Source organism: Aureobasidium pullulans (assembly GCF_000721785.1).
Source record: "Aureobasidium pullulans EXF-150 unplaced genomic scaffold scaffold_13, whole genome shotgun sequence".
Lineage (NCBI taxonomy): Eukaryota > Fungi > Ascomycota > Dothideomycetes > Dothideales > Saccotheciaceae > Aureobasidium > Aureobasidium pullulans.
The window spans coordinates 114,514-138,868 of record NW_021941033.1 but is presented as its reverse complement, the minus strand read 5'-3'; the positions used below and the strand labels follow the sequence as shown (position 1 = coordinate 138,868).

General features: G+C 50.0%; 7 protein-coding genes across 7 annotated transcripts; 5 read left to right on the top strand and 2 right to left on the bottom strand.

Moving 5' to 3' along the window:
• Window positions 1–355: 355 nt before the first annotated feature.
• On the top strand, window positions 356–1,824 carry M438DRAFT_375747 (Exo-beta-1,3-glucanase; the record flags this gene model as incomplete). The annotated part of the gene is made up of 3 exons (XM_029908607.1): window positions 356–392; window positions 477–783; window positions 834–1,824. 3 exons carry the CDS (start codon window positions 356–358, stop codon window positions 1,822–1,824), a joined length of 1,335 nt encoding a protein of 444 aa, XP_029758867.1.
• Window positions 1,724–4,499, bottom strand: M438DRAFT_321816 (translation initiation factor eIF-2A). The gene is made up of 4 exons (XM_029902936.1): window positions 4,311–4,499; window positions 4,116–4,257; window positions 3,425–4,062; window positions 1,724–3,368 (listed from the first exon to the last, which is right to left on the bottom strand). Exons 1-4 carry the CDS (start codon window positions 4,333–4,335, stop codon window positions 2,164–2,166), a joined length of 2,010 nt encoding a protein of 669 aa, XP_029758866.1. The 5' UTR covers window positions 4,336–4,499; the 3' UTR covers window positions 1,724–2,163.
• A 2,182-nt stretch (window positions 4,500–6,681) lies between these two features.
• On the top strand, window positions 6,682–8,234 carry M438DRAFT_375745 (uncharacterized protein; the record flags this gene model as incomplete). The annotated part of the gene is made up of 2 exons (XM_029908606.1): window positions 6,682–7,269; window positions 7,320–8,234. The coding sequence occupies 2 exons, from the start codon at window positions 6,682–6,684 to the stop codon at window positions 8,232–8,234; spliced, it is 1,503 nt and encodes a 500-aa protein (XP_029758865.1).
• Window positions 8,235–8,378: 144 nt separating this feature from the next.
• Window positions 8,379–10,171, top strand: M438DRAFT_375744 (uncharacterized protein; the record flags this gene model as incomplete). Its single annotated transcript, XM_029908605.1, has 2 exons — window positions 8,379–8,483; window positions 9,128–10,171. 2 exons carry the CDS (start codon window positions 8,379–8,381, stop codon window positions 10,169–10,171), a joined length of 1,149 nt encoding a protein of 382 aa, XP_029758864.1.
• A 3,490-nt stretch (window positions 10,172–13,661) lies between these two features.
• Window positions 13,662–15,604, top strand: M438DRAFT_346932 (uncharacterized protein). The gene is made up of 2 exons (XM_029905793.1): window positions 13,662–14,031; window positions 14,085–15,604. The coding sequence occupies exons 1-2, from the start codon at window positions 13,687–13,689 to the stop codon at window positions 15,234–15,236; spliced, it is 1,497 nt and encodes a 498-aa protein (XP_029758863.1). The 5' UTR covers window positions 13,662–13,686; the 3' UTR covers window positions 15,237–15,604.
• Window positions 15,605–16,773: 1,169 nt separating this feature from the next.
• M438DRAFT_254918 (uncharacterized protein) lies at window positions 16,774–17,232 on the bottom strand (the record flags this gene model as incomplete). The annotated part of the gene is made up of 1 exon (XM_029899699.1): window positions 16,774–17,232. A coding segment is annotated over one exon (459 nt), but the record flags the coding sequence as incomplete, so codon positions are not given.
• A 5,563-nt stretch (window positions 17,233–22,795) lies between these two features.
• On the top strand, window positions 22,796–23,571 carry M438DRAFT_245367 (uncharacterized protein; the record flags this gene model as incomplete). Its single annotated transcript, XM_029899583.1, has 2 exons — window positions 22,796–22,928; window positions 23,255–23,571. Coding segments are annotated over 2 exons (450 nt in total), but the record flags the coding sequence as incomplete, so codon positions are not given.
• Between the last annotated feature and the right edge of the window lie 784 nt (window positions 23,572–24,355).

Here is a 24,355-nt window from a genome sequence, read left to right as displayed (position 1 = left end):
ATCCGAGAAGCTTTCCCCATCTGCACCCCACATGGCACCAACGGGTGATTTCTTACCGAGATCAAACCTTGCTTCATACCACAGCATCATCGGCTCAGCCACCAAGAATTTGAAACCTTCCCTTGTTTTCCCACTGCGACGCTGCAAAAAGTGCTGTCCAGCCAAGCCCTTTGGAGGATGCAGATCGTCGCGCCCGGCTAATATACAATGAGGGGTATAGACAATTTGGCCGACGAGGGTGGATGAGGAGCAAGGTGAACACGAGATATCAGGCGAAGAGATTGTAGGTATAAGTATAGAGTGAATTCCCCTTCATGGTAGGTCGATTGAAGTCAAGGAGGGGCGATTAGCAATAATGTTTTTCTCTATCAATCCGCTCGCCGCAATTGCTGGTGTGTCTACATTCTGTGTAGAAGTATCTGGTGCATTGTTGCCGGAAAGAGATGGAGTTTCGTCTTTTGTCTATGGACGTCAAGAATCGACAAATACTTCGGGATCGTGGCCATATGGACCTTTCAGCACTCAGGGTCGCGACATTGTCAACACTAAAGGCGAGGCCCAAACCTTTGCTGGAGTCAACTGGCCTGGCAGCGGCGAGACCATGGTTCCTGAAGGCCTTGAGTGGGCATCTATCGAGGATATTCTGTCTCAAGTCGAGAGTGTAGGGTTCAACTTCATCCGCCTGACATATGCCATTGAGATGGTGGACCAAATCTACGAGAGAAATGGCTCCGACGTGGGTTTGGAAATTGCTATGATCAATGGCCTGGGCTATGAGAATGGGTAAGTCATACCGAACCCAAACACTAAGAATTATACTAACATGAGAACAGCACCAAGGTGACCAACGAAATCATTGCTAAGAACCCTACTTTCAACAAAGACACCACCCGCTTCGAGATCTGGGACCACATTGCTCAAGTCGCCCAGTCCAAGAACATCTTCATCCACCCCGACGTACACGTCGGTAAAGCACAATGGTGCTGCAACAACACAGATGGTAACGCCTGGTTCGACGACTACAACTTCCCCGTCGCAAACTGGAAGCGCGGTCTCCAACACGTAGCCCAATGGGCCACAAAGCACAACAATGTCGTCTCCATGTCGCTGCGCAACGAACTCCGCCGTGCCATCAACGAGACTGCTCCCACTTCCACCCTCGGCTACAACTGGGTAACGCTGGTAGGCAACTACACAGCAGCCACCGACGCCATCCACGAATCCAACCCAGACCTGTTGGTAACATGGTCAGGAATGCAATACGATCAAGATCTCTCCGCCCTAATCCAAGGCAAAAACCTCAACACCGCACCCTGCTACAAATGCGATGCCATCCGCGACGGCCTCCGCAGAGAACCCATCATCTTCGATCTAGCCAGCCACCCCTGGGCCAACAAAGTAGTCTACGAACTCCACCTATACAGCATGTCCGAAGACCTCGACACGGGATCCTGCCCCATCGTCTTCGCAGAACTGTATAATGCCGGTTTCAACGCAATCGGAATGGCCCCACCACCCGCTTGCAACATCACTCAAAACTGCCATCCTGCTGTCAGAAATACTCCTGTTATCATTTCAGAATTCGGAGCTGCGCAGGATGTCACGCTGCTGAATAACACTTTGATGAATTGTTTGAAGGATTTCACGGTGCAGAATAATGTTTCTTGGGCTATGTGGAGTTTGGCTGGAAGCTATAGGATTCGCAGTGGTGGGCAGGGTGTTGGTGATACTTGGGCGCTGGGCAACTACAACTGGACTGGTTGGAATTACCCTGAAGGTGTAGAGTCGTGGTGGAAGCCTTGGATTAGCTCAATGTTCGATTAGATAACCACAAGTAGATTTGGAACAAGAATTATTCCTCGATGTGCTATGATCATTTGTAGTGACGATACAAGTGATGTGCATTATAGTCGATGATACAATCTGTCATCAGCAGTGCTGAGAGCTAAATTTGACTGTCAACATCAAAGCATATCACACGCTCGCACAATACAATAGAAGGAAGGGCAGAGATCATTTTTCGCATTTCCATCATGAACAAAAATCTAAACTTTTTTCTTTTTCTTTATGGCTCACTAGAAAAGTTATCGGACTTTTGTATTTTATACTCTGTGTATAAGATCTTTCTGACTTTTTTCTTCCGCGTTCGCTTCACGAACAATTCTACTCATTGTAGCCAAGAGCAGAAAGCTCCTTGCGGACACCCTCCTCGGTCGAGATCTTGGATACCTGGGTGTTTTCGAGTTTCTCGCCTCCGGCCTGACGCATCTTGAGGTCGTCGATGGCGCGAAGCTTCTTCAACAGAGCGCGGATCTTCTTGTCTTGGGTGGACTCGACAGCGGGGCTGCTGACGGTGACCTCAGGGGCGGGTGCAGGGGCAGCGGGTGCTTGCTTGGCGGGAGTGGCAGGGGCATCGCCACGGTGGGATTGACCGCGGACGGGACCGTGTTGGCCAGACTTTGATCTGCTGCGCTCTCTGCGCTGCTGACCATCACCGTTGGCCTCGGGCGCAAGACCGGAAGCCTTGGCCTCTGCCTCCTTGGCCTTCTTTGCCTCTCTCTTCTTCTTGTTCTTGAGAGCAGCCTTGCTAAGGTTCTCGTCGCCATCAGCGCCAGCCAAGCTAACGCCACCGCCGGGAGCGGCACCAGGCGTGGAGGAGTCGGTAGTCTCGGCACCAGGAACCTCACGTTTCCTAGGGCGAGATCCAAAGCCATTGGCACCGATGTTAGCGGAAGAAATGCCTTGGTTGATGAAGGCAGCACCACCCTCATCCTCACGCTTGAAGTGCAGAGGAGTGGAAGATCCGCGAGCACCAGGGGGTCTGTAAGCACCAACAGGCTTGGAAGGAGCCTTCTTGGTAGCGAGATGAGCAGCGGCCGACGAGTGAGGAGCAGGAACGTTTGCAAGAGGGTTTCCAAGAGGGTGCTTCTCGATGGGCTCGGGACGCCAGGTGACGTGGTACAGCTCGCTCATCTCCTCGTTATACAGGAATGAACCCGAAACATGCCACATGCGGATACCGTTGTCGACACGCAGACGAGGGCTGGTAGTGGCGGTCAGAATGTGCTGGCCGTCAGGAGACCACTCGCAGATGCTAGCGTTACTAGCTTCGATGGTTGAAACCTTCTGGTAGTTCTTCTCCATATCGTAGATGTCCATGGTACCAGCCAAGTTGCCGAAACCAGCGACAATGACAAAGCGACCGTGAGGGGAGAAAATAATAGTGTTGCGAGGACCCAGACTGAAGCTGTGCTGAGCGACAGCACGCTGGTTGAAGATGGTCGTCTTTGCAGGCATGTAACCATAGACGACACCAAATTCCTTGGAGTTGGGCGACCAGGAGACATCGTGGATCGGGCCATCCTTGTCTAGAATATAGGTTAGCGATATGTTCAAGTAACCAAACTAGAGGAGTTAGGCATACCCAGAGTGATGCGCGAGTCAAAGGCACCGCTGGAGCTAAGGATGTACATGTTGGTCTCGCCGTAGTAACTCTTGTTGGTCTTGTCGACATCGGTCTGGGCCAGGACGATCAAGCTGGTGCCCTCGTTGTTCCACTTGAGCTGGACCTTGTCGGCCTTGAAGAAAGTCTTTTGCGAGACAGGCGAGGTAAAATGGGGGACGTTGAAGACCTTGACCTGGGCAGGCATGCCCTTGCGCTCAGGCACGAAGACAGCAATGTTGGCATTGCGACCCTTGGACAGAGCAAAGTCTTGGACACCCTCGACGCGCAGCTTGTTGTGGACGGTACTCAAGTCGGACGTCTTGTAGAAGTGCACCTCGTTGGTGACGGCGCGAGCACAGAACTCCTCATCGAGAGTGTATTGCAAGTTCCAGCCAGTCTGGTTCTTCTGCACGAATTGGCCAACAACTTGGCGGGTGGCCTCGTCGTCAACGGTACGCCAGACCTTGAGGTTCTTGACGGCATCACCGTTCTCGTCCTTGGTGGGTCTCTGCCAGGTGATGATGTAAGTGCCGAGGGGAGAGAAGCCCAGCTCGAAGACGTTCTGGGTGGGCAGAGTGGTGATTGTGTGGCCTTGAGCCGCGTCGACAACTGTCACCCTGACGATCAGTCAGTAAAGAGAGACGGCAATGGAAGGACATGTCCGACATACTGGTCGGGGGAGGCCCAGGCGAAGAAGCGGCCGTCGGGCGAGTAGACACAGCAGCGGAGGTTGCCCTCTGGCCGCGTGAAGCCTGGGAGCGCTTCATATGCAGGCGCGGCATTCAGGATGCCAACGCCCTTAGCCGTGCGATCTGTGTCGCATTAGTTTCGTGACCATCTCTTGTTCCAGAAGGAGGGTGCGTACATGCGAGTTGGGTGGGTTGAGCCATGGTACTAATCAAAGCCACGGGCTGCAATAACTTGTTTGTCGATGAATCTGCGAGAGCGGCGTATGCGATGGCGAGGCGGCGGGTAGGCAGGCAAAGATCCGAGTTGCGTGGGCTAAGATGAACTGAATCACCTCAGATTGTAAAAGTAGACGGCAACACTGGCTCCAGCTGGTATGTGATACTCGGGAAGTGTAACTTGACGATTGACAATAATTCAATTCAGCCCCGACGTTGTGACGTTCCTGCGCTCTGACCACTTTCACAAGGGTGAGAGTGAGACTTTTACAACAATCCCGAACCTTCTACCAACACTTTCACAATGACTCAAACCACAGCGAATTGCAACTTTCACACGTTCCGCAAAATCGTCTGTCATTGTTTGTGAGAGCTGCACTATGCTATCCGAGACCCAATCCAGCCAACACCTATCATGTCGCCCGTTTCACCCAAAGTTCCGTCTCAATGAAATCGTTATCATCAATGTCATAATTCGAGCCACCGAGCCAGTTCTCAGGACACTGCGAATGCCATGTGGATGAAGTTCTCCATGTCTTGTGGACTAGACGATGATCGTCTCCACCAACTCTTTCTTCTGGGCTGTTCATCTCCTGTTGCTGGAGAAGGTACGACCACCGATGCTTTTGCTGCAGCTTCCGAGTCAATGCTTGAGTCGATCGAGTTGTTACGACACATAGCTGGCATTCTTGTCAAAGACGGTCGACGAAGTTGCTCTTGCTCGGTCGGACTCTGAGCAGCTATCTCGCCAACTATGTGACCCAGCACCCTGTCCGACTTTTCGCCTTGGTTTGGTCAGTCTATTGCTTCAGAGTTTCTTTGAAGAGGCTCACGTTTGTACTCGGACCAGAGCGCTGAGATGCAGTCCCTCTTGTGCTCTGTCTTCTGTTTCTTTGTTCCGTGAACAATCTGCCAAAGGCCAATATCTGCTGCCATGTCCTGTTGCGTGTGTGTCTTGCTTTAATGATGTTTGCAATATTCAAAGAGTATACTTTTGGGTCACTTGTAGGAGCACTCCTTGATATATCATTTTCTCGGTCATGGTTTCTTACCGGTTTCAGCATAGTTGTGCTCGTGATGATGGTGAATATCAGGAGATTCCCTATGCCAAGTCTCGCGATATCTCGAGACTCCTACATATTCCACCCGACGATCCAATTGCCATCAGTTGATTTATGCACAACATCTCGAATCATCAGTTGCTTGTTGCGTCAGGTCGGTATTGCAGCTTGTTATTGGCTGCTACTCCGCAGCACAAATGCCGTCCACCTTTCCGACAGTTTACAAGCGACTTTACATATAGGTAGTCACTAGCGACAATTCGCATATACTTCTTCGGGCCTTGTACAACAGTGCAGTTGATCGAGTACAACAGTCTTCGAAAGTTGTACACCCGGAAGAGAGATTCCCTGAGAGACCTACAGCATGGTAATCTCCAGATTGGCATCTGGTTGAGAACTGGGAAAGCTGGATAGTACAATGGATAGTACAACGGGTAGTACAAATGTGGCGCTGTGGTATCCTCAAGGCGCAGTGAGATTGTTCCTGTGATCTGGTCCAACAGGTAACTCTCAGATCGGCACCCTGGAGTACAACGTTTGTGCTGTACAAGATGGATAGCCTTGACAATTGAACAATCTTGTACTACCTCGAAGGACACATTTGATTGGCGTATGGTTGTCGAGCAGTGAGGGCGCAAAGTCGCAAGGGAGTTTGTTACGCGCGTGGTCGGAGCGCCAAGAGCTAGATTCAAGCGAGCTGTCATTCGCCATTGCCCTGGTTCGTTCGTCGTCGCACCTCCATCTTCGACTCCTTTACGTATCATCGTCTATCAAACCCATCGCCATCGACCCAGCTTCGATCGCAGCATACAGGTTTGGCAGGACCTTTTCTCACACTCTCTGTCCGTTCAGTTGCGCAAGGGGTTCCCCAGTTGTTCTCAGGGCGCGTCCTTCACTACACCACCCACCAGAGTGTTGTTATACTCGCTGCACCTGCCCACAGCCTTTCGCCAGAAACTCGCAGCACCAGACATCCAGATAACAGCTACTGTCATCTTTGACTAGCCGATATCTCTTCCGAGCACTTTTATCACCCGTACTCACCAGCACCACCACCATTTTCCGCTTCTCATATCAGCACCACCATCTCTGCACGATCCCCATCTCGAGCGCCCTCCGCCCCGTCCATCCCGATCACGTTTTCCTTGGACTCCAGCACACTCCCCCAAGTGTACGTAAAAGCCGCGAATATAAGGAGCTATACAGAAGATTCCCGCATCCACTCGTCGTAGCGTGACTGTTGTTGTACACGCTTGATTCTTCAGCAAACATGTCGGCCTCTCCAGTCCCCGCAACTGCGCCTTCGCAAAAGCGCCCCCTCGAGGAGCCTTCCTCGCCCAACGGCCCTACCGACCAGCCCGACGCCAAGAGACCTGCCCTTGACAAGGTAGTCAAGGACGAGGCTCCCATTCACGAGGCCGCTCCCGCCTCGCCTTCCGCCGCCGATGTCAAGTCCGACCCAGAGCCCTTGGCTCCCACTGCCGCTACCGCAGACGATGAATCAAACGAAGGCCCTTCGGATTCCCACGCAGACACGGTCGTGCTTGATGCTCCCCCAGCTGGAATGCCTTCGGCTACTCAAGTGCTCGAGACCCAGCCCGTCCAATCCACTGCCGCTAACGGCGCATCAGCTGGTGGTCAAGATCAGTACTCTACACAACAGCAGGATGAGAGCAACTGGCTGCACATCAGAGCTATCATCTCTAGTGCCGAAGCTGCTACCGTGATCGGAAAGGGTGGAGAGAATGTTACTCAAATCCGTCGCATGAGCGGAGCTAAGTGTACCGTCAGTGATTATTCGCGCGGCGCTGTTGAACGTGTCTTGACCGTTAGCGGCCTCGTCGATGCTGTTGCAAAGGTAACGTTGGTTTTAGATTGTTTATTGAACCATGACTAACACACTGCTAGGCCTTCGGTCTCATCATCCGCACACTAAACAACGAGCCTCTTGAAGCGCCCTCGACTCCCCAGTCCAAGACTTACCCCCTCCGTCTTCTCATCCCGCACATCCTCATCGGTTCCATCATCGGCAAGGGAGGTGTCAGAATCCGTGAGATTCAGGAAGCCTCTGGCGCTCGCTTGAATGCATCCGACTCTTGCCTGCCTCTGTCGACTGAACGTTCGCTCGTTGTTTTGGGTGTGGCTGACGCTGTCCACATTGCGACTTATTACGTTGGTAGCACCCTCGTTGAGCAGCTCTCCGAGCGTTTCGGTGGTCCTGCAGCTTCAGCATACGCTACTCGCAGTGGTGCTCCCGCCGGTGTTGTCCCCGGAGGTATGCAAGTTGTTCCTTATGTTCCTCAGCCAGCTGGTGGACAATGGGGACCTCCAGACCACTTCCGTCGCCAGCCTCCTCCCCAGCGTGGTGCCCCTCCTGCTGGCTATGGCATGCAGCAACAACACCCTTACGGCGGCGCACCTACTCCCGTGCACCCTCAAGCACCTGTTCACTACCCTGCTGCATCGCCCAGACAGCCGTACATCGGCGCAGGCCCTCACGCTCCGGCTCCTCACGCCGCTGCTTACCCTGCTCAGCCCGCTGCTGCTGCAACTGCCGCACACGCAGGTCCCCCTCAGCAGCCCATGCAAGGCATGGTACCCGGCCAGCCTCTAACTCAACAGATCTTCATCCCCAACGACATGGTCGGCGCTATCATCGGAAAGGGCGGTGCAAAGATCAACGAGATACGCCAGCTCAGTGGAAGTGTCATCAAGATTAATGAGCCTCAAGACAACAGCAATGAGCGTCTTGTTACCGTCACTGGTACACAGGAGTGCAACCAAATGGCGCTCTTCATGCTCTATTCTCGTCTTGGTCAGTAACCCAAAATTTGTGCAATATTCGAGAGAGCCGACTAACACGATTAACAGGCCAGGTTCAGGCGGGTCAAAAGTAAATGCGAAACGAAACCATTTTTCCGGCGAAATGACCACCAAACCGCATCCGTCAGTAGGAGCGGATTTGGCATGAAAAAGTTGACGAAAGGACCAGTCAAAAGGCAGACTTGGAATGTATTTTTAGTAGAGGCACGCTGTTGGCCAGATTCGGAGTGCCGCAAGAAGGAGAAGCAGGTACGACACATTCCAATGCCACAAGCCATTGTTCACCTAGCACCCGGTTTTCCAACATCGCACGGTGATTTGTGATAGGATGCCCGTAATACAAGATTTTGAACATGATCGATGATGATGAGCAAGTCTTCAGATATTGACATAAATGTACCAGTGCGAGATATTAACCTTGAGAAGAAGCTTGTTCGATTCATCTTCGAACAGACACTTTCGTCGCGACGCCTGGCCAGAAGCTTGAGGCGATTCTCAAGAAATTTCCGCTTTCGGACAATTCAGCAAACATGATCTGTGGTGGACAAAGCACACAACGCATGCGACGGTAAGTCATGAGCATCATTTGTGATTGATTTAAAGGAGTCTCTCACGTGCGGGATCTGCCTGGTCGTTTGCTCAACATATCACACTCCTGATATCACATCCTGTGTTTCGGGTTTGCTGGCGTTGGCATTCGGACGGCACCTCACACTCGTTTGTTTTACCTACCTTCTCAACTGACACCTGCCATCACCTGGCAGAGATTTTTCCTGTCTACTTCTTTGGTTGCTTTAAGGGCACACCAACATTCAACACCTCAACACCAATATAGGATCAAACACAACACAAAAGCAATGACGACTTCCTCCGATCCTTGTACACCCGTGCAGGTGGATACACCTTTACGTGGAAATGGAGTACGATATGCGCCTACACCCATCCATCCTACAGCGCGCGGCAACATTCGAACGAACTTCAAGAGCTTCCGTGATGTCGCAACGATTGTGGTTGGTGGACAGCATGCACCAGACTCGCTTTCACGAGGCCAAGGGCAGACGACTTACACCATCCACAAAGACCTTCTGACTGCCGAGTCACCGTTCTTCTCGGCCGCGTTGAACGGCGCATTCGCCGAGGGCCTCGATCAAACAGTGCATTTGCCTGAAGAGAAGCCAGAAACCTTCGAGTGGTTTCTATGGTGGCTGTACACGGGCTCTCTGACCACTCCTACGCCTGGAAACTGCCACACCGAACCAAGACATCAACGCATGCATGCTATGCTGGTTGCGCCGGGTCACACGTCACCTGTACAGCACCCAATGACCCATACGGACGGTGATTTGCGCAACACAGCAGGGTCACCCAAGTATTTCTTGCTGCTCGATCTATACGCGCTTGCGGACAAGCTCATGACAACTGCGCTCTGCAATCACATCGTTGACACGATAGCACGACTCTCTGAGAGCACCAACTCGGTTCCTACACCGTCCGACACATGGATTCTTTACGATACGGTCCGTGACAATGCCCCGATGCGCAAGCTGATACTCGACCTTTTCGCATACAAGAAGACAGACAAGTTGCTCGAGAGCCACAAAGACGAATGGCACCCCCGGTTCCTTCGGGAGTTGGTTGTCAAGCTCAAGAGACCAGGACTCGAGTCGCTGGACAGACACTCGTTTCTACCGTGGCGACCTAACAGCTGGCAAACGACGAAAGCGTGTGAGTCTTGCAGAGAACTGCTCAAGCCAGGGCTCAGTAGTGAGAAGTGCGAGGTTTGCGACAGGGCATTCTGCAGTGGATGTGCACATGCTGGCAGGGTGTCTAGCATTGGAGGAGACGTTGGAGCTTGTAAGCCATGGTTGAAGGGGATGTGTTCAAGATACCACGAGCATGCTCCCAACGAGGATGAGAGCAGAAGATGCGGGAGATGATTGTGCTAACTATTGAGAAAGAACGATTGATGGCCGAAAGATGTTGCTGAGCAACACGAAGGTATCGAAGATATATCAGTGTGGATGTTACATGGAATCTTTGAAATCTGGCCTCTATTCCATGCCATTCCACCTTGCTGACTAATTATTCTATTCTATGCTATGTAATCAATGGAATGATGCCAATTCCACCCTCGTCGTCGTCGTCGCTGTGACCCTGTCCTTCCTCCTCCTGTATAGCTTCCTGTTATATGGCTTCCTGTTCTGACACCTCCTCGACCGCGAACTCGACCCTTTTAAAGTAGAGGTTCTTCTGCCAGTTCTTAAGACACTCGATATAGCTAAGGTTAGCGGTAGAGAGCTAAGCTCGGTCCTATAAGAGGGTCCTTCTATAGCTACTAAACACCCTCCGAGTCTCTAACTTAGCAGACATTAGATTAATAGAGAGTACGTTAATAGCCATATGCGAGAGGTTAGGATAGTTCTATTGTTACGTCGGTTTAAGCTACTACTTAATAGGGTCCTTCGTTAGCACTAGTAGTAACTTCGTAAAGTAGACAAACTCCTTATAAACCTAAACTAATGTTATATACTATATAGAAGCCTGCTACATAGCTAGCTTGCTTAGTTGTTCCTCCTCTTATAATAACCCTATTTAGAGGGGTTTAATCTTATCCTTATAGCTCGCTAACTAGAGAGCGCGAGCGGCAGCAATAGCTAGAGCTCGCTATAACTAAGGCTAATGCGTTATAATATAAGCTTCGCGGAAGGTTAGATAGAGGAGGAGGGTAGCGGTATACGCTAGCGTATAGTTGTTAATGGCCTACTACTTATTAAGAGTAAAGCGACTAGTGCGTATAGTAGTAGTAAGGACTAGATCTAAGCTATAGCGGACGATAGACTAGTTATAATGCTTTCTAAGAAAATCTATCGACATTAGGACCTATAAAAATGTTAGTGCCTAAATTATTGCAGATTTTAGTAAGGATATGGCCAAATTTTAGGTCGGGGATTCTTACTTAGTTAAGAGTTGCATCGTCGCCTTTGCATAACTTAGTAACTTATTATAGAGGCTCTATAAACTTGACGAGGGCCTTAAGGAACTGCTAATAGCGTTATTTTAAGGTAGTTTGTTCTATGTTCTTATTAGCGTGCTATATAGAGCGTATAGTTACTTGGCATCTAAGCCCTCGCTTAATTATAGCTAGCTAGCTGTTCTACCTCGTCGTATTATTAAGTATAGGTGCGAGGCTAGTAGTTACTTTAAACTTACGACAACGACGAGCTAACTTTATAACCTACTTAAAGAACTTGCAAAGGTAGTTGATAGCCTTATAGTTAGCAATTCTAGTGCCCTAGCTAATTTTAGCAATGGCCTCTAATAGGTCCTAGCTCTTAGCAATTATAGTAGTAATAGCTTCCTCTAAGCTCGTAGACATAAACGCTTAACTAGCTAGATTAATCTAATAGCCGAAGCATCGCCGAGTTCTATGCTAAATAGGGTCCTAGTCGACTAATAAGCGCTCGCAAAATAAGGTAGTAAGGTGCTTCATTATAGTGTCGTTATAGGTAGCATTATTAGAGGTAATATAGCTAATCCTTTGCTCGATATTATAGTCGACAATAGTCTAAAAGAATAGAGGTACGTAGTGCTTACTAGCATAACCGACAGGTAGTTCGTATAGAGCGAGTAGAGCCTTACTTAACATACTATCTAGTGCGACAAACTAAGCTATAATACTAAGTAGCTTATAACTACCGTAGTTCGTAGTCTAAGCATCGTAAGTAAAGTAGATTACTAACCGTAAGGTTGCGAGTAGAGCCTTAAGCTAATCCTTATAGAAATCGTATTATTTTTTAATATGCCTAGCTACTAAGTAATACGTCTTAATTAGTAGCTTAGATACGCTAGGAAACACCTTATTAAGTAAGGTATAGAGCTTCTTATTACTAGTAGTACAGAAGGGGATATTACTTAAGGTAATATAGTCGATTAGGCGCTTATTTAAAGTAGCTCTATTAATATTATTAAGAAGGTAAGAGGCTCGAGGAACTGCTACTAATACGATGCGTAGAAGCGATCTAATAGGGTTCTATACGTGCTTATTTCTAAGATGTAACCTAATATTCTCGTAGTTAGTAGTCGAGTACCTATAAGGATAGTCCTTATTCTTATAATAGCAATACTAGACCTTCTTCTTACCCTCGCGCTCTAGTTTGCTAGCGCGACGAGCTCTTATATAGGCCTAGAGCTGCTCTAAATTGCTACGGGTAATAGTAACTTTACAAGGGCGTTAATATATAGGCTCTAGTTTATTAATAGTATCGTTAGAAGTAAGGGACGGAGTAAGAGAAGGAGAGGGAGGCGTAGCGGTAGTCGTACGTTATTACTTCGAGGGTCGAGGTATCGGTATTAGAGGTTAGTCCGTATTAGTATTAGATTTAGAGGCTTTAGAGGCTTTAGAGACTTAATCTTTAACGAAGATGCTCTCTATATAACCCTCTAAGTTCTAGTATTTAGCTTTAGGTACTCTAACCCTCTTATTACGAGTAGCGTATACGTAGAGCGTACTCTATTTAGCCGCGCGAAGGAGCTACCTATCGAGACATTAGACGTATAGCTAGCTCTATAATTCTAGGTAGTTAGTGTCTTAACTAGCAGAGGAATACATAGTATAAAGGTTAGTGTTAGGGTTCTTTAACGTGCTAAATGTAATAGGAAAGTAACTAGAGACTTAGCGGTTAATTTAAGAGAGTCGAGAAATAGTTAGGGTAGTTAGTATAGGAAGGAGGAGAGGAAGTCTCGCGAGGAAAAGATAGCTAGTATCCGACACGAACTCGACGCGTCGCTTCGCGTAGCTAGACTAATCGGAGCTTCCGATCTGATCTCCGAGATTAGATCTAGCTAATTAAACGCGTCAGAATTCGCATGACCTAAGCGAGGATTTTTGGCACGGCAACCACTAGTCTCCTACGAGTGCTAAATTGCCTTAAAGTTGCTGCTCGGTTAACCCTAGCTAATACTTTAAACTACGACGACGACGACGACGACGACGACGACGACGACGACGACAGTAAGTTATTAGTTGAAATGTTGGAATATTCTACTCGATTAGCTGATTCTATTCCATGCCAATAGAGTGAAATATTTCACCGATTTTGAGTGGAATATTCTAATATTCTAACTATTCCATGCCATTTAACATCCACACTGAGATATATCACCATTTTGCTGGAGCGGAGGTTTTCTTGAGAGGAAGTCAATCGTGGAGCGATATGTTGCTTGAGAAAAGAGTGTCCGTGGAGAGACAATTTGAACGTGGCTTGAATGTAGCTCGATTGTGTCAAGAATATTTAGCAACTAATAATTGCCTTTCGACTGTTTCAAACCCCTGACTGTCAAAAGTGACCCGAGAGATGTGGAGAAGTGGGGGCGTGGAAGTGTGACGCACGGCAGCAACCAAAGCGTGGGAGGCAGGTGCAGCTTGCCATTTGCATTATCTTTCCCAAACAACATGGTTCAGAATATAGACACAAGCGCATCATCGCCCTCTTTCAAGCAGACGAACTTCGGATCTCCACTACGATCTCCTCTTCCCAGGAGAGACAGTAGAGACATGTCGTCGCACCGCCAATCATTCAGCGAGCGCGGCATTCCAAACTCTCCACGACAACGCAACCCGTCCTTGTCGCAGCAGGCCATTCAGGACCTGATTAACAATCCGCCTGTCGGCCGCAAGGATGACGCTCTTCCTAAATTCGCTGGACGCGACTGGCGCACCATCGCCCTAGAAGAGATTCTGGTTCCCGACGAGGTTCGCTTCGTCGAAGTAGATAGCACCATTGAGGCTGCTACCAAGGTACGACAACACGTCCACATGTCGCATTGAAGCTCTGTCTGACATATCTGTAGCTTCTGATCGATTCTGGTGCGCCCAATGTCATACTTATCCGCCAGTCAGCCGAGTCCCGCCAGGCCATTGGCCAATTCGACTACGACGACCTCAACGCCTACCTCCTCCTCGTTACCGGCCTTACTCGCCCACAAGACTCGGACTATGACCAAGTCGACAAGATAGTATCTCGCGCTCGTACAAACCAGCCTGTAGAGCTTGGTCACGTCAAGGACCTACTCGGCCGTAAAGAGACGCCTGCTTTTTGTGACGCCTCGGCTACCTTATCTCGCGCTGTCGAAATCTTTGGTGGTGGCTGCCACCGTATTCTTGTTCGCTCGCCTGGTTCCGAAGACGTTGTCGGCATTCTCAGTCAACTGAGATTGGTTCGTTTCCTATGGGAGAACAGAGCTAGCTTCCACCCAGTTGAGCAGCTACACAATCGTTCGCTGAAAGAGCTGGATTTGGGAAGTCATTCGGTCATCCAGATCAATGGTGACCGTCCGCTCAAGGATGCCCTGCTTCTCATGCACAGCGAAGGCATCACTTCGCTGCCCGTGCTTGACAACCACAAGAACGTTATTGGCAACATCTCCCATGTCGATGTCAAACTTCTGACAAACACCTCGGCTCTCCCTCTCCTCGATTCCTCTTGCATCCATTTCATCACCGTCATCCTCTCAGAACGCGGCATGAACGACGGTCAGGACTCATACCCTGTCTTCCATGTCAACCCCACCAGCACTCTGGCCCACACAATCGCGAAGATTGTCGCAACCCGTTCCCATCGTATGTGGATCGTTGACGCACCTTCACCTGCCTCTTCGATCCCACCATCTCCGCATCTCGGTCCTTCGGTCTCGGCGCCTCCCCCTGTGCTCCAGCAGCTTTCTTCATCGACAGCGGGCCCTCCTTACACACCAGCCACACCCAACGTCTCCGTATCAGCATCTGCCCTTCCCGGAGCAAATCTTGGGGGCCACCTCAATGGTGTCGTCAGTTTGACTGACCTGCTCAATCTGTTCGCACGTATGTCTGGACTCAGCCCATTGGATCCGGACGAGACTAGGCGTCGACGTCGCAGAAGCAGCAGCCATTCTTCCATGCAAGCCAGTGTTGACAGCTTCAGGAGTAGCATGGATATTGGACGTACTGGCAGCCAACGCAGATGAGCACATCAACTCTCTGTTCTTGTGTGATCAGCCAACACCCTCGTTTCTTGTTTCAACTTTCTATCATCGTTCTTGCTATCTTTCATGGTGTGTGCAGCGCTGGCGTTTTTATCATGGTGGCTTCTACAGTTTGGGCGGCACCTCATTTATGGTTTTCCATTGCGGGCATGAGAAGAGCTGGATATTTTCTTAGTTGGTTTGGGTCTTTTCTCCACGGCTGGGTTGCGTTTGAAAGCAGATAGAAATCATAAGAACCGAAGAATTACCAATGACTGAACATCTAAATGGACATGGTTCTGTGCATGATTTCAGCAGCCTTTGTGTGACGATTGACGTGGAATGGACGATGAACATATCGATGGTCGCGGGAATGACAAATAGTCACACGAACACCTGGATCTCCAAGTCAAATGAGACACCACGAATACAGTATTGCCTATATTTAGCGTATGTAACCCGTCCCTGGTCAATATGGTAGAATAAATTGGCAAGTATCATCGATCAGGGTTATACCCTCAGCGAGATCTCAAAAAAGAAAAAGAAAAAAGAAGATGAAAAAAAAAAAATAGAAAGCAGAAAACGATCAAGAAGAAGAAGAGAAAATGAACAAGAGTTCGTACAGCAAAAAAATTACTGTGTATACCGATCAACCCACGGAAAAGTGAAACAAGCAGAAAACTCGACTGCCATCACGAACTGGAAAGATTAGTTCCCAAGAATGAGACAATTGGCAAGGGGCAACAGAAAAAGCAAAAAGCACATCAAGTCAGAGAAGAAGAAAGCAAGTGTTAAAAAAAAAAAAAACTCTATGGAAAGGAGTGGAATGATGAAGGAAAACTACGTTTGTATATCCCTCCCCGTGTGCTAAATTTAGTCACGTCGACTCTCTCGCCGCAGCGATACACGTCGAAACACCTGTCCGGATGCACGATGATTTTGACTAGATCCGATTCGTCCACAGAGGGCAACTCTCCAGCGCTTTCTCTCTTTGGACCCAGCATCAGATTTCAAAAAAAAAAAGAAAAGAAAAAAAAACATTGTGCATCTCTACATCTTTCGCGCGTGACAAAGTTTAGCACACGGGAGGATGGGGAAGTTATGTATAACAACGTATTATCTAGAGCAGAGGTTTCACAAATAAATAGTTAGGCAAGATCTAGTGATTAGAGACGAAGAACGGAAAATGAGTTTTGAGGAAAAAAGGGGTTGGAGGAAAGTGAATTTGGTAGTGAATGATGAGTTGTACTTTATTAGTGAGAAGAAGTGAGGGTGATAAGCAGATACACCTAGTAGAATGTCTCGATTCACCAGCAATCGCTGGAGACAAAGGATGAAACGCTTACCTGTTTGTTAATTTGATGATGATGATGATGATGATGATGATGATGATGATGAGCTCTCGCTGGATCCAGCCAGCACGATAGGTTTAAGAATGGCATCATCACGTTTCGTCCGCAACGAATGCAGCAGCCAAATCATGTTCTCTTGGTATAAATTCAGCAGAGCCTTCGCAAGTGGCTCTGCATTCAGCCCAAAGCTGACCACACAGATAGCAGAACTCATACGAGCACTCATCACAAGTGATGTGTTGACAGCCAGTATTGAGCTCGATCATTTGATCACACTTGAGGCACCTTTTGTACTTTTGAGCATCAGAGGTGGCTAGAGTCTGTTGAGTGGTTTCCTCGATCTGACAATTACCTTCGTGACCGAGTTGTCTGCAGATGCTGCAGGTTTGGAAAGAGCAGTCGGTGCAGGGGATATTTTGTTTGACGCCTGGAGTACGGATTAGTAGTGTGTTACAGGGGCTGTTGACACACCACAATCTTTGCTCACCAGGGATTGACCATTCCTTAACTCTTCTTGTAATCAGAGCGCTCGTATCGGGAGTGAGGAAGTGTTGGGCGTGGTTCAGGGTGACAGGTACGTTGCAAGGACATCGAACTGGCCATGCAGATTGACGAATCAGACCGAAAGTCTGGTCAGTACAGGTATGGCACCAGAAGCAATGGCGACAAGAGAGCAGAAGTGTATTGTTGGAGTCGACGCAGATGTCACAGATGTGATCGGGGTTGAAGTGGATGGGGCCATAAATCCAAAAGCGGATGATCAGAACGACTGCTAGAAAGATCCAAACGTAGGACTGTGGGAACCAGCCGTCTTCATCCATTTGGGCAAGCAGATTGCTTCGAGAATTAACTATAGATAGTCGGTTATCTCAGAAATTTGTCGAGCTTTTGTGTCGAAAGGGTCCAGAAACTCAGAAACCTAAAGTTAGGAAAACCACCAAAAGAAATGCTGCTTATATGCTTCGTGAGACGAGACACGCTCTAGCACAACATAATTGTTGTCTCTCAACAGGGACTAAGCAAACCTTTGTTCAACATCTGTGGGCATGAACAAAGCGAACGCAGAGGCACAATGAAGAGCAAGAACAACTCTAAGCCAGACAAAGGATCGTGACTTGGACTCGTGTTCAAAATGAGCAAAGTGAGCAAGACAAACATATGGGCTCAGGATCCAGACCAGAACTCAGCTCTCGACTTGTCAAGTTGTCTTCGGAAACAATCATCAGAAGGCAAGATGGTTTTCCAAGTAGACACAATGTCCAGAGAAAGTAAGAGGGATTACGCGCTCCCAGTGCACAGTCGTTCGAGCGTCGAGAACATCTTGCCTTTTGACAGCTCATTCGACACACCGCCTAGGACTGAGGGCTCTGGTTCGGGAGCAGACCAGTGACGTGTCACTTCGGTTAAATCAACGTGGAAAAGAGCCACCTCGAAACAGCCGAAGAGAACGATATCATCTCGAACCATGCCATATGTGAGATCTCACATCTTTGCTGGAAGGAAGGTTCCAGATCTGATAGGCATAGCCGCATGAGCGACTATCGAGTTTCGAACCAGTCGGGCTAGAAGGTCGATGTTCTACAGTCGTTGACTTTCCATCTGGATCCAGACATCGAACAAACAGACATTGTTGATCTGAGATCTTTTCTTCTGCTGCTGTGGAGCATCCCTCAATGACACTCTAGTCGGTGGAAGATCAAGGACTGGTGAAACGGGGCGGTATCATTGACAGACCTCAACCTCGGGGTCTAACTCTCAGGGTGACTTCGCTTGCAATAGTAAATACTCACCATGTCTCCACTAGGCGGCTCAAGAATGTCGGTTGTTTTTCTTCTGGACAAAGACGCGAGTGAAGTCAACCGCTTGAGAGGATATTTATTAGGGCAAGGACAAGATACTTTGTCTACCACGACCAAGACTCGAAAGCAGTAAGACCAAGGTGATATGGCCAGAGCTTTACGAGAGAAGTGGTCGGAAGGGCGGAAGAGCGGAAGGTGCATGGAGCAATGCACATACACAAGCGGATGATCCTGTACCTGATACGTGGGGTGATGCCGATGCCCAAGGAGGGAAGTATTGGCGGAGGACCTAGAATCCGAAGAAGCGCGAAGAAGAGTGATTCAGAAAAATCAAGCGACCAATAGTTCGCTTCGGCCGAGTGATGAGAAATGTAGACCTTTGCATATGGGGGATTTGGCTAGTAAGACATCAGAAATTTGACGCTGGGGCAACATCGTTGTCCAAGACGGATGAACAACCGATTTCATTGGCCTCCAGAGTTGAGTATTTCATTTTGTGACGGATGTCGGTGTGGTCGAGTAATCCACGTGCTGGGTTCGGCGCTGCTCGTCGACATGTGGTCGGCCTCCTGGTCGGCCGTCGCTGATAATGCCTTCGCTCAAAGATCACCCTATTGTTTCACATCATTTGAAAATAGTACGCGATTCACTTTACCCCAAGCTGTACCGACGGCCTTTTTTCTTCCAGATCTTGACGTGAAGAGCAATGAGGGCATGTTCCATTCTGATCCGAGGATGTCCTCAGATTTGGGACTTTGTGTTTCGAATCAAGTGCTAAGCGGGGGCTGCAGAAGCCAGCGTTTCGGGCAAAGACGCCTCCAACGTTCTTCCTCCCAACGTCTGTAGCGGAGAACAAGCAGCCGTTGCCACTGCAGAAGGTCTACGACTACGTCGAAAATGTCGCGATTTCTAGTCATCAAACGTATCATGTCAGGTTCTCTTGAATTGGACTGGCTGCTCGTATATTGCAAAGTAGATGCATAGCAAGCAAGAGGTAGCCCCTGATCTACGATCGACGCTCGCTTGGGGCCGGGAAGGGTCTCTCGGGTCTGAGGGCCTTATGGCAATCGATAAGCCCCATGGATTGGCTCTCGAATGAAGCGGCCAAGCGCTCAGGGAGTGAGACCTGAAGAAGCACTGCCACAGTGAAAGTTGCTCAATTGAGCGAGAAGGTAATTAAGATGAAGTCACGACTCGATCGGACTTGATGGAAGCGCTCCAGTCTGAGGCGGGAAGCTTGGACCGGGAACAAACGAACTTTGCAGAGAGCCGGGCGTCTCGCTCGGTGCAACCGTTGAGAGTTCGCACCTGCTTCTTGAATCTTGCATGAGCGTTGTCGGAAAGGTATAGCTGTTAGCCTCTTGTTCTGACCGCATCTGCAGTGTAAAATCGCAATAAACAGACTCGGCGGATGGAGAAGAGCATGATCCGGAGATTCAACAGCACCCACAACCATCAAGCGGCTGTCCACCAATCCCGCAAGTCAGGACACAAATAGCAGCGGATGATTTGCCCTAAGCAGCACGCTGTCTCCCGGAAATTGATGGTAGAGATGGCTATCATCATTTCCCTTGATTGGAGGACTTCCAGAGAGAGACAGGTGGACTATGAAGGTAAACGGATTCGGCTCATCTTGAAACGAATTCTAACGGTGCCCACGAGGAAGACCTTCTCCGGTGAACGATCTCCCGCTTCTTGGACACCTCCACATGAAACGCTGGCTGCAGTCTGCCCCGTGTTCTATGACTTGGTACCTGCATTAGACCAGACCTTAGTAGCGACCATGCTCAGATCATGGCTTACCTGTGAGCCACTGTATGGCAATACGGGCAACAGCGGCGCATCGAGCTCGTGCCAGGTCACACTGACTCTATACCCGATATCCCATGTTGCTTGGGTGGGAATTGAAATGTGAGCTACCTATAAGGCATGGACCTGTCCCTCCAACACTGGCTGTTTCTGCTCATCCACTTCCTTCTATTTCCATCCAACCCATTCTTTCTTTGTTGGAGAGTCAGAGTCATTCGTTTTCTCTACTCCCTTGTCTTTTACATTATACCCTTTTTGTTTGTTGATTGATATACTACATACCACGGCAGTCTCCTGTCATTCCATCAGTCCATTCTTTAATCACTAAACCAGAGCCATGCAGCTCACATCTGCCACCCTTCTCGTGGCTGGCCTCGCTGCTCAGCAGGCCACTGCCCACTGGCCCATCAACGCCGGCAAGTTCAGCACTTGTGACAACGCAGACACCAAGTGTTCGACTGAGCAACACAAGGGTTACGACTGGTCCGGTCTTCAACTTGGCTCTTCTGTCACCAACTACGGTGCCAACACCTTCTCAGGTGGCTGGACCTGCAACAGCCTCAAGTCAAAGCGTGATGAGTTGACCAAGCGTACCTTCAACAACAAGTGCATCTCCGGTAAGCTCCCTTCGTGGGGTGCTTCTGGCTCCTCATCCAAGCAGGGCGCTGGTAGCCTTTCCATTGGATGCAGCGGCGAGAAGAACAAGTTCTCTATCTCCGAGATGCACATTTCTTCCTCTTACAGCACCAACGTTGACTGCCACTACAACATGCCCGACGGCTCTGTCTGCAAGCACACTGTTCCTTGCAGCGCTGGTGGCTCTATCGTCAAGAACACCCAGTGTGGTGGTGCCATCTCGGTCTCGTTCTCTCACGGCAAGGGCAGCTCAGGCAGCTCGTCTGGCAGCAGCTCAAGCCAGGGCGACTGCGATCTCAACATCCACTCCGTTGGATTTGCTTGTGGTTCGAGCTCGTCCTCTACTAGTCTGTCTCTGCCTTCGTCTGTCTTCACTCCCTCTTTTTCGGCCGTCTACTCCTCGTCAGCCTTTGTTTCTTTCAGCACCGCTGTCCCCGAGACCACATCTGCCGAGTTGACCTCCACCGCTCCTTCTTCTTCTATCGAGTACACCAGTAGCAGTGCCGTCGTTTCTAGCAGCAGCGTTTACGTTCCTGCCAGCTCTTCGGCTCCTTTCCCCAGCGGCTACCAAAACCAGACTGCCAGCCTTCCTACCGTCGGTAGCAGCTCAGTCTACGTTCCCAGCAGCTCCGAGGTCTCTCCCGTCGAGTCTTCGTCCTCATCCTCGGTCGTTGTTCCCTCAATTCCCGTTGGTACCGGCTACTACCCCTCAGCTTCCGTCCCTGTCGGCACTGGCTACTACCCTTCGAGCTCTGCTAGCAGCTCCGTCGTCGTCCCTGTCGGCACTGGTTCTTCACCTTCAAGCAGCACTATCATTCCTGTCGGAACTGGTTCTTACCCCTCCTCCACTGGTGGAGTCTACGTCAACAGCACTGTTGTCTCTTCTGCTTCGACCTCATCTGCCAGCAGCCCTGCTCCTTCTGCCAACTGCCCTGGAGTCGTTCCCAGCTGCTTGAACACCTACCTCTCCAGCACTGGCTGTGCCGACAACGCCGATGCTGACTGCTACTGCAAGAGCGAAGACTTCATCAACAGTGTCTACAAGTGTATCGATGCCTACGGCGGTTCTGATGAGAACGTTTCTCAGGCTATGTCCTACATGGTCGGTATCTGCGCCAAGGCTATTCCCTCCAACCCTGCTATTGTCACTGCGGTTCCTTCTTCCATCGACATCAAGCCTTCTTCGTCAACCGTCAACCCCGTCACCGGCTCTCTTAGCGCAGTCACCTCTGCAAGCTCTGCCACTGACTCGATTGTTTACGTTACCGACGTTGTCAAGAGCACCGAAACATACTGTCCGGCCGGTCAGCAAGTCACTATCTCTGGTAGCACCACCGTCCTCACCGCACCTACCACCATCCCCACTGTGTACACCACTCAGTCTACTATCACTGCTTCGATCATCTCCTCAGTGACCGGTGCTCTGCCTTCCGGCGAGTCGGCTTACGAGACCTCCCCCGTCGAGACCTCGTCTGGTGCTCCTTCTGCTTCCGAGACTTCCCCTGTTGAGACCACTCCTGCATCTGTCCACGTCCAGGTTCCTCACACCGTTACTCTGTACAGCACCCAGGTTGCTACCATCACTAGCTGCGCAGCTGATGTCACGAATTGCCCTGCCCGCACCTCGCTTGTTCCTACTGGCAGCACCATCAGCAACATCTGGATCCCTGTCACTTCTGCCCTCGAGACTTCCCCTGCCGAGACTACTCCTGCTGCTTCTTCAGGTGTTTCCTCTGGCGTCTCCTCCGCTGTCGTCTCATCTGCTGTCGAGGTTCCTTCAGCCTCCAAGCCCGCCTCATCCGCTTACGAGACCTCTCCCGCAGAGACCACTTCTGCTGCTGTCTCTTCCGGTGTTTCTTCCGGTGTCTCATCTGGCATTGTCTCCTCCGCTGTCGAAGTTCCTTCTATGTCCAGCCCTGCTTCATCTGCTTACGAGACCTCGCCTGCCGAGACCACCCCTGCCGTCTCTAGCGCCCCTTCAGTCCCCAAGACCGTGACCCTTTACTCTACTAAGGTCGATACCATCACAAGCTGCGCCGCGGACGTTACGAACTGCCCTGCCCGCTCCACAATTGAGTCTACTTCGCTCATCGCCACTGGTGTGACCACCGTTTCTTCCGCTTTCGAGACTGGAGCCGTACCTGCCACTTCTTCGGTCCCTGTCGTTCCTGAGGTTCAGAGCACCGTCATTGTCACTGATGTCGTCAAGACTACCGTTACGACATGCCCTGTAGGCCAGACGTAAGATCTCCCTTTTTTTAATTTGGTGAATTCTTCTAACCATTTTCTAGTGTCACCGCATCTGGCTCAACCACTGTCCTGACAGCACCTTCCGTGATGACTTCCCAGATCACCGTCAAGAGCACCATCTCGACCACCGTCCCTGCCCAGACCCAGACTGTTGTTTCTCACGAGTCCTCTTCAGCTGTTGCTGCAATTCCTTCGTCCGCAGAGATCACTTCGGCCCCTGCTGCACCTAAGACTTTGACCATCTACTCCTCGGTTGTTGCTACTATCACTAGCTGCGCAGCAGACGTCACGAACTGCCCCGCCTCATCGACTGTCAAGAGCACCTCGTTCTACGCTGTAGGCACCACCGTCTCAAGCGAGTCGGTCCCTGCCGTCACTGGACCTTCCGAGGTTGCACCTGCAACTACCACCCCTGCAGTCGTCCCCAGCTCCACTCAGCCCATGACCACCATCACCTACTCCTCGGTCATGACTGTCCCTGCTACCTACACTGCTGGTGAATCCCAGGGTGCTCCCGTCCCCAGCTCTTCGGTCACTTCCACGATCCACATGACTTTGACTGTTCCTCAGGTTCAGTTCATCACTGCAACTGTCAACGGAAAGCCCAGTGTTGGTCTGAGCTACCCTTCGGCCGTCCCCGCCACCACTACTTCTGAGGCTGCTGCTACCACTCCTGTCACCGGCGCTGCTACACCCGCAGTCTCGACTGCCAGCTCAGGCTTCGCTCCTCACTCATCCACTTTGGCATCGACCTACAACACCCCTGCCCTCCCCACTGGCAGCCCCATCTCCTACACTGGAGCTGGTGCCAAGGTTGGTGGCTCATTCGCCGGCCTCGCCCTTGGTGCCGTCGCCGCCATCTTTGTTCTGTAAATCTAGAGCATTGTGTTTATTGTACAAAAAGACCCCTTTTCTTTATGTTTATGCAAAGCAAGAGGAGGATGGAGAGAGAGACATGGAACGATGTTAATGGATGAAGTCAGACCCCAAAAGATAAGCGCTTCCCATATCGTCCTCTCGGTCTGGTATTGAAGAATGAAATGTGTGTAGCGTTTTGTTTTCTTTTCCTTTCATGACTTTCATTGAATCACAGTACGCCTAATTAAATTAGCGGCAGTCTATTTACCTTTTCCTTTTTATCAAATCAATTACACCAATTTTGAACACTTCAAACATTTTTTCACATCTTTGCCTTGTGGTATTGTGCGTCTTCGAATGCCTTGAGAATTTTCCAAAGCCTACCGCACAGTAAGAAGGAGCCATGTTGATTTCTCAT

Bases quoted from the DNA above. Each gene is read 5' to 3' on its own strand.
- M438DRAFT_321816 (XM_029902936.1), bottom strand. From the start codon at position 4,335: ATGGCTCAACCCACCCAACTCGCAT. The intron at 4,258-4,310 runs GTACGCACCCTC...AATGCGACACAG, and splicing joins TCAACCCACCCAACTCGCAT to ATCGCACGGCTAAGGGCGTT. The intron at 4,063-4,115 runs GTATGTCGGACA...ACTGATCGTCAG, and splicing joins GCCTGGGCCTCCCCCGACCA to GGTGACAGTTGTCGACGCGG.
- M438DRAFT_346932 (XM_029905793.1), top strand. From the start codon at position 13,687: ATGGTTCAGAATATAGACACAAGCGCATCATCGCCCTCTTTCAAGCAG. The intron at 14,032-14,084 runs GTACGACAACAC...ACATATCTGTAG, and splicing joins CCATTGAGGCTGCTACCAAG to CTTCTGATCGATTCTGGTGC.